Here is a 12,780-nt window from a genome sequence, read left to right on the forward strand (position 1 = left end):
TGTTTAGTACATTACTTCAACAAATGTAATTGCTCAATTTTTGTTTGGGGGAACAGCGCTTTGATGTCTGTATCTAGAGTTAATTTTGTGACTCAAAGTCTCTAATTTAAATGCACATTATTTTACTTGAAATCAGTTGACCAATTGTTTGTAATTGTATTTCATGATCTTTTTAATTCAATTTCTATACTGTAAATCAGACTGCCTTCAGAGTACCACAAAATTATCATAAATCACTTGGATGGCAAATAACCTTTACATGAAATGCCTACAGGAGACATTTCATAGTACATTATTGAAAGTTCTGCTAAAACTATGATATACGTACGCTGACAATTTTCAGAAATCATTTCTATTGTGGGGTAATGTACCCGCTAGAAGTAGGGATGTGAAATTTACTTAGATGAATATACCATAAAAAAATGGTATATGTCAATCAAATGGAATAGAAACAATGTTCTTTTAATTGCACAATAATTTGCTAGATGGGTGGTTACTTATAATCCCACTGCAAACTCGTCTTGCTGACATAAAGACATAAACACCAATGACAAATGACAGTCAGAAACAAAAGTTAACTCATAGCATCTTAGTTCATCTGTCTTGTACTTTGTTTAATATCATAATTTGTTGTGTGAAATACAAATACAAAGGACTATGAAACATGAATAAATTAGTACTAATTCAACATTAATGTTTCCTGATCTAAAATAAGTGATTCTTTGAATAGATCATTGATGGATAACACATAGTGGTATATATTGGCATTAATTTAACAAGAACACGACAATATGACCAGCTACAACTAAGAAACAAACTAATCATATAACTTGGCCAGATTATCTTGGTCTGGAGTTTCCTTGAAGTGTGGTGGCCATGACGCCTGTATGGATGGTCGGTCCTTGTGTTGTTCATAATACTTGGATAAATTGGGTAAATTCTTTGATAGATCCAAACCCTGACGCCGCAGAACTGCTACAAATGGAAAGAAGGCGCAGTCGGCTAAACTGAATGAAGGTCCAGCAATGTAATCTCCAGTCTGAAAAATATAACATGTTGAAAGACGAGAGAAGTCAATATTAGTAAAGAGTAAATTAATATTTCTTCAGCTCAACATTTTAGAATTGTGTATTCACAATTAGTTATTTATGTTGGGGCTCAGTATTGGCATGGCATAACACAACAAAGTTCAACATTTTAGGACATATTAATGGAAATTACTACAACCACTGCATCCTAGATCTGTCACCCAGGCATGTGTTTGATTCACTGAGTAATTGAGCACCGGTAGCATGAATTTGAAGTTGAAATGTGTCGTCTCTCTATTCTTATTCACCTTTGAGTGTGCCATCATCTGTGTGTGCATACATAACCAATATGTCTCAAGATGGCCGACTGATAGCCATTATCACACAAAAAACACCATCATCAAGCTTTTCCAACTTTTTGAAACAGGATTTCAGGAATTGTTAAAAAATGATATACCAAAACCTATTTAATTTACTGCAGTTATGTGCACTCACATAAATCTTGAATGAACGGAACAGTGTTCTTTTTTTTTATAAAATACATGTATCACAGTGACTAATAAGTGAATTGTTCAAAGAATTGCAGTATATATATTTGCTGTATGTCTTTATTTTTTTACATGACCATGGCAATAAGACATAGATCTCTTACCTCTTTTAGATAATCATCCCATCGTTTCAGCTCAGTACGTAAAGCTTCTTTCAGGGGACCCAACTGTGCCTGTGAATACAATGTACAAGGATGTCCAGTTGTCATGAATCAAGCACATACACAGGGTAATAAGTGACACATGTACTAATGATCAATAAATCAATGTCAAGTTCACATTACATGATTGAAATATATATATGAAATAATTGAATACTGTAGAATGCTTTATTTTCGCTTGGAATTTATTTTCACTATTTTCGCTGAAGGGATGTTTCAATGAAACTAAAATCCAGGGAATATACTTTTTTTCCTACGTCTCACATTCAACTCGTATCAAAAATCAGTGAAAACATGTTCCAAACAAAACACCCAAATAGCCTTTCCAGCGAAAACTAACTCCAGCTAAAATAAATTATTCTACAGTAGTTTGCCAGACATGCGATGGTAGGAGGTGCTTCTGTGGGAAACGAAACATGCTGAAAGTAGTTAATTAATATGTAAATTAGGTTATGAACATATGCAGATTAATTATGAAGCAGTTAGTCATTTAACCCATTACAGTTTAGTATGCAAATAAGCTAATTAACAAATTGAGATTAATTCCGTAGTAGTGTTAGACATCCAACTACACAAACAATATGTATGCGAAGGTATACATAGTTAATAGTTAGTATACATAGTTAATAGTTAGTATACATAGTTAATAGTTAGTATACATAGTTAATAGTTAGTTAGTATACATAGTTAATAGTTAGTATACATAGTTAATAGTTAGTATACTTAGTTACTAGTTAATTATTATGCAAATTTGGTTATTTAATATGCACATATTGAAAATCTAATCAGGTGTTTAGTTCATCACAAAGTATATTTGACACATCCATTAATGCACACATCCATCCATTAGCTAAAAAAAGATTTTGAGGCTGAAAAATATGCACATCAAATTACACACTATTCCCAAATGGATGCATTTTGTGGGTGGACTCGAGATCCATAATGACACTGGTACTTAATTTGTAGTGTGATAGTTTCAGTAAAATGGAGGACACATTAAAAAAAAACTGTTTTCGGATGGAAATATACAAGAGTCACCTCCATTAGAAATGCATTATAAACCTAAAATCAACATTTTTGTATACTGAATCATTAAAATTATTTTGACCAGAAAAGCATCTATTTAATTTATGTAAGCACATGCGTTATCAATAGAGCGTATACGGTTTGCTAATTTCTATGGAAACAAGTTTAGAGGTATTATTTTTTGACTGAATGTATATTAGTAGTATATAGAAACATTACCATCATGGATCAAATACTTCTGGAAAGACCACACATATTTATTTAACTGTCACAGCAACTGCACTGCAACATGTACTCAAAAAACCTAATTTGCATATTAGCTCACTGCACAAACTTTGACCTTACCTCATCAATATTGTCTTTGTTCTTCCTCATGTACATCATCACACCACGTACAGCTGATTGAATGTTGTTCACTTCCATCAACCTCTGCAGAACGCGTGCCTTAAAAGCCGGATTACCTGAGCACGGTAAAAGACTGTTGCCTTTGTCCTTAAATGTACACTGCAAAGAACAAGGGCAACGGACACGCGTGAATTTCATTTGTATTTCTTTCCATAGCTCAACACCACTGGTGCAATATTCATATTTAGAGAATATGAAATCTATATTGTCAATCATTGCTGCACACTAATTATAATTTCAACTATATGATTTACATTTATGGTACCACTCATAATTTTTGAGAAAATTAGTCATAAATCGCATGAAAATTTTCATTGCTTAAATATGTAAAATCATGAAATCATGAAATCATAAAATCATGAAATCATGGCACCATGAAATAGCATTATTTTATGTGTCACAGTGACGTATTTTGAGAAACTTGCCCTAATATTTTTCAAAAATTGCTATTTTTAGAACAACAACTCAGAGCACAATGGTTATGAATTTTTTTTTTTACACTTTTTAAAACCCAGATTTTTGAAATAATTGAGAACAACAAAAAAGTACCCCACCATTAATAATATAGAATTTGTTCAGCCTATGTCACCAGCCTACAATTTAGGATATGAAATATTATTTCTGCCATAGAAACCTATGGTAAAAGCACTATAATACCGCCAAAATGGCCACAACCCACTAAAATACAACCATCATTTTCTAGAAAATTAAGCTGGTGATCCCCAACGTCAATATTACATTACTTGAAAGAACAATTTATTGGAAAATGAATAAGTTATGGGTGTTTGAAATCATGAGTAGGCTTCTACCTCAAATCAGGATTTTGATTAATTTAATTTTTTTAATAACATTAGAATACTCACTTGTAGGTACAACATGCATGCAATTGACTCATTAATAACAATGTCACCATGTTTCAACGTTGGCACCTGAAATAAGAAGTGAATTAGTTTTATCATTGAACAACTAATATTTTACTTTCTGATTTGATTTTATAGCAGATTGTATGGAACATCTGGTGACGACTAGGCCTTGCAGTTGAATAATAAACATCTCAGTTATAAAATGTGTTATTCTCCTAATAGATGTGATGACCCAATATTCTCTTGGCTTGAATTGGATCATGAAACAAATGAATTGGATCATCAAAAGCATTTATTTATGTATGAAATGATGTTTGATGTATGTGTGAACTTTGCATATGATCCGTCAAAGCATGTCAGAGATATGATCCTGGAAGTAAATTTGTTGCAACAAAATGGCCACCAGTCAGCCATTTTCAATCTGATCTGAAAAAAAAATGTTGTGCATCACGGACCCATTATGTTCAACAGACAAGACAGGACAGAGATCCAGTTCAAGAATCGTAACAAAGGCTCCACTTTGATGAATTTTTAGCACTAAAATGGCCACCATTTTGCCATCTTTAATCGGATCATAAAACAAATGCACGTGCACATATAAGATATGATGTATATGTTTCCAAATAAATTGGTCTAGGCATGTCAGATATACATTTTGTATGACAATGACAATTTGTTTATTTCCTTGAATACTTTCATAAATACACACTTACAGAAACAAAACAAAAATATGATGTATAAATATGCATGGAAAGGGGAAATACTTTAAGCAAAGCTAGTCAAATATATTTCCCCCTTTAAAATTAATTGTAACTTACTTTTTTGCTAGCAGATTTGACAGATTGTTACTTATTCACATTAAAAATATTTAATACAACAAAAGATATACATATCTCTAAGTTTAATTTTGTAAAATATTTAAATCTGCTAAAACAGTGGCATGTAATTTATACTACATTATCAATTTAGTTATTCAATAATTCATATTTATATACTTTTTTTAACAATTAAAACAATTTTTAACGTTACTAGGAATACCATTCAACAATTTTACACTACTATGAGTCAAACACATAGATTTTAGAGTTGTTCTTTTATAATTGATTTTAAAAAGATTATCTTGCCTGGTATTGTAATTATGAACTTGATCAGTGAGCATAAAATATTTTTGAATATGAGCTGGAAACAGAATGATATGCTATGTACATTGTAACAGCACTGAGCAGTATTCAATACAATTAAATCAGAAACTTTAAGAGTCCCAAGTGAATAAAAAATAGGATTGGTATGACTTCGAAAGTCTGCTTTCACCACAGACCTCAGCACTCTTTTTTTTGTAGAAGAAATAACATTTCAAGATTACTTTTATACGTATTGTTCCACACTTCACAACAATATGTCAAATAAGGCAAGATTAGAGTGTTATACAACATGAACAATATATTACTATCTAAGTAGTATTTTAATTTGTATATTATACTAGTATTTTTGTCCATTTTAGTTTGTACTGGTATATACTTAAAGTGGCTTTTCCAGTTGAATTTACAATCACTTTGAACACCAAGAAATTTTGTGGTATAAACCCGGACAATGTCTACATCATTTATTGTGAATCTGGTTGTGTTATATACATTTTTTGTGGCTGAATATTATATAATTTATCTTACTGAGATTTAATTGAAGTTTGTTCACCTGAAACCACAAATGTAATTTATTTAGTTCTTGACTGACAATTTCACATATTTCCTGCAAATTTTTACCTGAATAAAACAAATTTGTGTCATCTGCAAATAAAATGAATCTGAACAAGTTTGAAACTTTATACATGTCATTCACATATAAAAGAAATAAAGATGGACCCAAAATAGACCCCTGGGGCACACCACACCTAATATTTCTATACTTAGAAATTACATTTTGAAAAGATACCATCTGTTTTCTATTACTTAAATAACGCTTTAGCCATTGTAAACACCTCTAATGCCATAGAACTCCAAGTTGCCAAAAAGAATATCATAATCTACATAATATATGAATCCGGAACTGCATTTTTAAAGACAAAATGGCAACCAGTCAGCCATTTTGAGCTTGAATTGAAAAATCAAATGACATGCATCAAGATTCTATTGTATTTAATGTATGTACCAAGTTTAAACCAAACCCATCCTCAGACCACTGTGTTGAGGATTGGTGCTCAGACTAAGATCTGAGATCTGGTTCCGGAATGATGAAAACGTGCGATTCTGATGCATTTTTGGGCTTAAAATGGCTGCCATCTTAATTACGATAATGGAACAAATGCATGTGCATAGACCTGCATACGTCCGATATAATATCTCAGACGTTTTATGTATCTGACGTTTCAATCGGTCAAGCATGTGCGAGATACGACTGCATGCCGACGGACGGACAGTGGCATCCTACTAGTCTTAGCGTGAATGAACTCAGCTTCACCATGAACTCAGCTGACCTCACTAATAAAGGTTACGTATCGTATTCCGGGTACCGTCAACAAGTAAAATGCTGCGTCATGCTGATGCCTGTTTTCTAGGTCATGTCGAGTTGGTGACCGACGGAGAGAGGTGCTTGCCAGGTACCGGATTACCACTAGTACCACATTGCCCTGCTAGCAGTCATTTTGGCGTACGTCACGGTGTCAGAATACTTGAGCCCGAGATGTACAGTGTACACAAGCCGGGTGAAAGCCTCATTTAAATACCGAAAAGTACCAATCGCGTGAAGATTATACAATCATACCGCTACTTTGTGAATCAATGCAAAGTCATTATGGGCAACTGCGTGGTCTGGGTGGGCGGGGCATTCCACTGCCCAAGGGTTGTGCAGAGTACGGTGTCGGCTAAAACACGGTCCAGTTCAATTTCTTATATAGAAACGACGATATTATATACGACTCCAAGTATATTATGTGCAACTCGCAGGTCATTTAAACCCTTATAAATAAAAACTTGACTGCCATGACTTGAACTATTTTTCACCTACCTGTCCACGAGGGTTGAGTTTGAGGATATCTTCCGATTTGTGTTCACTCTTCTCAAAGGAAACCAGTTTGTTTCCATACCCAGACAAGCCCTTCTCTTCGAGTGTTATCATTACCCTCCAGCATGGGCTGCTTCCCGACCCCCAATATAGGAAAAATTCAGATGCCATTTTGACAATCAGTAGCTCGAGTCTGTGGTTATTTTTCACGTGCACAGCAGTATTGTGGTCGCTTCCAACACTCATGAATACGTAAATGTCATGTCATGCTGTGATTGGACAATGCTTGCGGTTGAATGTACGTGAACCTAAATTAACCCCCAGTTTTGCGATGACGTCACAGACAATGAACAGTCTCTGGCCAGATGGACTTTACGCCCCTGAGATTTAACGTCAGGACTTTATGATTAAAAAAAAGGACACATAATACTCATTCGCCAACAGTTCATGTAATTCCACGTTCAACTTTATCGCTGAAAAGAAGATACAAAATGTGTAGGTCAAATGTGCCATCGAACAGGATGTGATCATTTCCGAACACAACCCAAACGGTCCATGTAATACGATAACATGATGACCTTTACCGGGGCGCTTAGAACTGCATAACGGTTCGCCAATACAATATAATGCCGGGGGCTCTCGCCAAAAAAGCCGGTATCTAAAATTACGAACAGGGCTTTGAAAAAAAAGCGTCTAAACGCTTGTTCAGTGCTCTGAAAAGAATATCACTCTTTTTCAAATGTGTGATCGATGAGTCTAGAAGTACACCCGACATGGTAGGTAACGGGTACCGTAAGGCGTCCAAGTATCACAAGATGACATATGTCTTAGACTGGCACAGTCTAGGCGATTTATTTTTTTCCAAAGTTTGAATTAAATAAAAATATCGCGAATTTGCCTGAGAGGCGTTAACGCAAAATCTCCTGTAACTGCGAAATGACGTTCGCGTTCACCCCAAATTTCGCAAAACTATTTTTTCCAAGTTATAATTTAACTGAAAAACAAATCATCACTGCTGGGTTGAGTTGAAAACGTCCCTATATAAAACGTGTCCTTATAGACTACTATCACGTCGCCAAAAACACACCCTATTCCTTGATTGCTAAATATATACAACTTCAAATGTGTTTCATGCGTATACAATTTGAAAAAAAAAAAAAAAATTTACGCAATTTTATATGAAAGAATGTGTGTCAACATCCTTGGGAATACATAAATTCATATTATTCAAAATTCATGTATGATTTTTAAAAATAATATATATTTTGTACATTTTTTTCTTTGATTCATTTTTTGTTGTTCTATTTTTCTGCTTCATATATACTGCGTTAAATATCCGCGTGAACAGTAAACTATGAATTACAGTAAAACCTCTTGTATTATTACTTTATTTGTACCTTATTGCGCGGGTTAGGGATAAAATTTGTTGTCATAATATTTGATCAAACTTTGATTTACGGCCTGATAAAGTTTTCAGCTTGAGGTTTACTTATATTATAAGTTCAGTGAGCGGCAAGTGTATACAAAAAAATTTCCAAATCCGACGGGCCACAGTGATTTTGTCCCTCCACAGGGAATGTGGACGGGCGTACGTCTGAGTAAAACAAAATTTCCAGATTTTAGTCCCGATGAATGTGGCTGTATAGCTAATGTTTATGCACAAATAAAACCCGTTGTGTCGTCGTTGAGGGCAGCATATCAATAAAGGCAAGAACAAATTGCGGGTCATGGACAGAGGCTGGAAATTGAATCTAGGTTAAAATATATGTCTTGTTTATCAATTGGTCAAACAGTATAAGGGACGGAAATTGCAGGAGACATGGGTCGGTGTTTTTTGGTTAAATAGTGGACTAAAAATGTTTATCCTTCATGAAGGCCTTTAAAACCCTAAATGCAATGAGTTGATGGCCATGTTGTGTGTATTTTGTTACAGTGCCACCAACGATGGACTGATTGCTTCGGACATACCCGAAGCCGCAACCTGAAAATGCAGCCAGTTTGCCATTGCCACTCATAACCATATATGCATGATGCTAAATTCGTGAATGAATTGGAACGACCATATCTTTCCTTACTGCAAATTGTTTTTGTCTGATTAACCTGGAGTCAAAACCAGATTAGTTGCTACCGCGACAATTTTCATCTTTTCTTCATTGTCAATATGCATTCTTTCTTGTATATTCATATTTTTTACTGTAAATTACCTTTTTTTCGATAGAACTAAAGATTTAAAAACCCATGCTATGGGTTGGGGATATTAAGAAAATACTTACACAGCTACTTTAAAGGGCAGTGGTGCACTGGGCGACGACCACCGCCCTTTAAGTTAACACTATAGAGGTACTACCTGGTAGTACTTGATTGGATATTTGACCAATTAATATACTACTACTAATTACTTTTCACCATGACCGTCAATGACCCTAACCGTGATGTTTACTAAAAACCCACCAGTGCATCGCACGCTGCCATAATTGTGTCCGATCGTCAGCCACTCTCAGAATAGTTAGGTATAAGATTCTACGGTGAACGTGTGTCTGAGAATTAGTAAGTTTTCTACCCGGTGATCTAGTAGTCATCGTGATAATTTAAGAAAGTTCTATTATTTTCATTTAGTATGTTTGTTCCCATTAACCTAGCTGCGAAGTCATGACTTCAAAAGAATTAGAGACAGGCGTAAACAAGTAGGTTCAGAAATGTGCTCCAATTAACCAGGCTTGCTTATAATTAATCTTGTATTTGCGAGAACACATAAATGAGGAAATTGAAAAAAAATCACCCAAAATAGTCAAAACGATAATTAGTGTAATGATCGCGGAACTATACTTATATACTTTATAATCCTTGCTTGCGCCCTCATCGGCACCGGTGCGATTTCTTCCCGGTTTCGACTGGGTTAGGAGAATAAAAAATATCGTCCGCATAACTATTATTTTTCGTTCGCACTTTAATTGTTCATGTCCATGGACTGATAATTGTATGATTCAGTTGTTAGTCAAGAATATAATTAGCAATTCAAAATTCGCAAGGAACACAAGTCGTTTTTTTTCGTAATCAATTCCCCAGTTCGCGGACGCTGCATGCTTTCTCAATTTATTTTCGAAAAAGAAACATAAAATCAACAAAAAGAGTTGTAACCAACTACTGTTCTATCTCGTGAACTCTTCAATATTTCGTATTTAGCCTCGCATTTTTATTTGACAAAAAATAAACAAACAATAAAACGTGTTAGAAAGTGTTTATCCATAACCAAGTTCTGAATACAAGTAGTACATGTATATACATAAATATTCTTAAATTACAAAAAATCAGCAATATCGCCCTAAGTTTCAATGTATGATAAGCATAGGCTGCCAAACGTTTAATTATATTGGTTTCTTGTGAAGTTAATAATACAAATTTATATAAAGATGAACGGTTGAAATAGTATTTTGGAAGATACAATTGACGAAATTCAGAATAAAATGGGCATACTAAATGGAAGCGGTATTCGTTTTCAATTTGATTTGAATCACACACTTTACAAAGTCGTCAAATGACATCCTAGATATTAAACACTAGGATGTCATTTGATTTCCGATGTTTTAAGGCACGTCTTGTTCTTGAGTATGTTTTTCCCATAATTCAATAATTCCTTTCATTGGTAATAAACTCATAACCAGTGTTATAAATTCCCACAAATAATGTGGTAGTCACCAGGGCAACCAACTCTCAAAAGTTAGTGGACTGATGAAAAGTTGGTGGATCAACTTGCCAGTGTTGTTAAAATCAAGTATAAGCAATGTACAACATTGAATAATGCTGCGTTTCCTTGACAACATATGAGAGAAAACATGATGATTATACGTTCATGGTAACAGTTTTAGATGTATTAAGAAAGTAGTAGAGGTTTTCAAGTCAAATTCAAATTATTTATTTTCACAGTAGAATTGTTTTAAACCATTATGGTATAAAACTATATATTTCACGAGAGCTCCTAATTCGCACTAATTACAAATCGACGTTACGTTTACAACTTTCATATAGTCATTTTATTGAAAAATGTTGATTAAAACAAGAGAAACATAAAAGTCACAACGACTTTGGACAACTTTGGATATTTTCACCAGAAACGTTTGTTCGTTTTTACATTCAGATATTAGATTTGTTTTGGTACGAATCAAGTTTGATAAACATGCTAGTTTCAAGCTTTCCCTTACATCATTTTCCAAATAATTTCCTGTGACCTCTGTTTAAACTCAGAACACTAAGAACAGAATTATAGTGATCTGAGATTCAAGATAGTTCACCTCAATTGGGTAACGCACTAGTCCATTACATCTCGTATTGATGGCGAAATTTACACTATAAATCTGAAACAGAATTTGTAATCAGTGTAAAAACATGCCATAGTTTTCTGACAGTTTGCGTGAAGATTTATTTTCAGATAGTTTTCACAACACAGACAAAAACTTGTATAATTATAATTTTATAATGCAAACAGGTTACTCAACATAGTTAATTATATAGTATGTGCTTCAAGATGTACGTCATGTGATTCTTTCTAGTTCACTTCAACCACAGTCACTCTACTAGGAGAGTGACTGTGCTTCAACCAACAAATATATTTACATTCAGATTTGTATATGTCTAGTTTTTGAGAAATGGAATCTCCTGTAAACCAGCAGTCACATGTAGTGTATGCACTATTATAAGTAATTTATTAATGAAACGTAACCTGTCTTGACAGCAGGGGGAGTCGTCACCTGCGCATGCATCAGATGGCCATAGGTGTCATTGTTTACAAACAAGCGTCTACCCATAAACGTTTTTAGCGTGTATTGTTATCATCCATGCTGGGACCATGGAAGGTACTAACGGTACCTTCCATGCTGGACTCAATTCCCACACGTGCGCAGGTGACGACCCTGCCGCTTTTAAAGAGAATGTGATAGTAAGGAAATCTTTTCTCATATTCATACATAATGTTGCTTACACTTTATTTTTCAGTATTATAGCGAAATATGTATATATCTATTTCACGACTTTTAATCATGAATATTAAATAGCAGCAGACTATTTATGTGAGTCATTGTTTGTTGCATGGGGGGGGGGGGTAGTGTGCTCACTGTGCTTGCAACAAGGTTTTCTCATCTGCGGAAAAAGTCACGCTGACTTGTCTGTCTGTCTGTGTTTGTGTGTGTGGCTACAAATATATTTTGAGAATCGGGTGCTAGTGGGTTTAGATTAAATTTGGCATTAAAATATGTTTTAGTGCAATTAGTAATAATGAATTGTATTTTACCATTTCACCTATTTCTATCTGACAACCAGTACATCGTCGAGCATATTTCAGTGCCAGGACCAATAATTCGCGTGACGAGTAGAATGACCCCGTACTCGTGGCTTTTTATCTGAGCCGATGTATTCCGGGATGTGGGTGTAAATACAATGATGGGGATTACCGCCCTATTTTTGTCTTTGTTGTCGTCATAGATACAGATATGACGGTCATTTTAAAACCAGTTTTCATCGGGGTAAATACCTCTCCTCATATACCAAATTTATGTGCGCTGACTTCAACAAATTATATAATGTGACTGATGATTTATTTGTTGTCACACTGATTGGTTTTTAATCTGTCTATGGTTGAATGGGTTGAAAATGCCTGAAAAATACTATTATTATGTTCTTTGAGAACTGTCCTCGGAAATGAACAATTTGTGAATAGTATTTTGCCATTTTTGTACCACACAGAGACGATGTTGTACAA

The 12,780-nt window shown here is 34.4% G+C and overlaps 1 protein-coding gene across 1 annotated transcript; it reads right to left on the reverse strand.

The window, feature by feature from the left end:
- Window positions 1–593: 593 nt before the first annotated feature.
- LOC100371755 (glutathione S-transferase A-like) lies at window positions 594–7,280 on the reverse strand. Its single transcript, XM_002731422.4, has 5 exons — window positions 7,032–7,280; window positions 4,032–4,097; window positions 3,109–3,267; window positions 1,681–1,749; window positions 594–1,039 (listed from the first exon to the last, which is right to left on the reverse strand). Exons 1-5 carry the CDS (start codon window positions 7,272–7,274, stop codon window positions 818–820), a joined length of 759 nt encoding a protein of 252 aa, XP_002731468.2. The 5' UTR covers window positions 7,275–7,280; the 3' UTR covers window positions 594–817.
- Window positions 7,281–12,780: the final 5,500 nt, after the last annotated feature.

The sequence above is a fragment of the Saccoglossus kowalevskii genome, chromosome 6, assembly GCF_978046115.1.
Source record: "Saccoglossus kowalevskii chromosome 6, keSacKowa6.1, whole genome shotgun sequence".
Lineage (NCBI taxonomy): Eukaryota > Metazoa > Hemichordata > Enteropneusta > Harrimaniidae > Saccoglossus > Saccoglossus kowalevskii.

What these genes read in the sequence shown, in the direction of transcription:
- LOC100371755 (XM_002731422.4), bottom strand. Translation starts at nt 7,274, where the DNA reads ATGAGTGTTGGAAGCGACCACAATACTGCTGTGCACGTGAAAAATAAC. An exon ending in AACTCAACCCTCGTGGACAG is followed by an intron (nt 4,098 to 7,031) that starts GTAGGTGAAAAA and finishes TTCTTATTTCAG; the next exon opens with GTGCCAACGTTGAAACATGG. An exon ending in CATGCATGTTGTACCTACAA is followed by an intron (nt 3,268 to 4,031) that starts GTGAGTATTCTA and finishes TGTTCTTTGCAG; the next exon opens with TGTACATTTAAGGACAAAGG.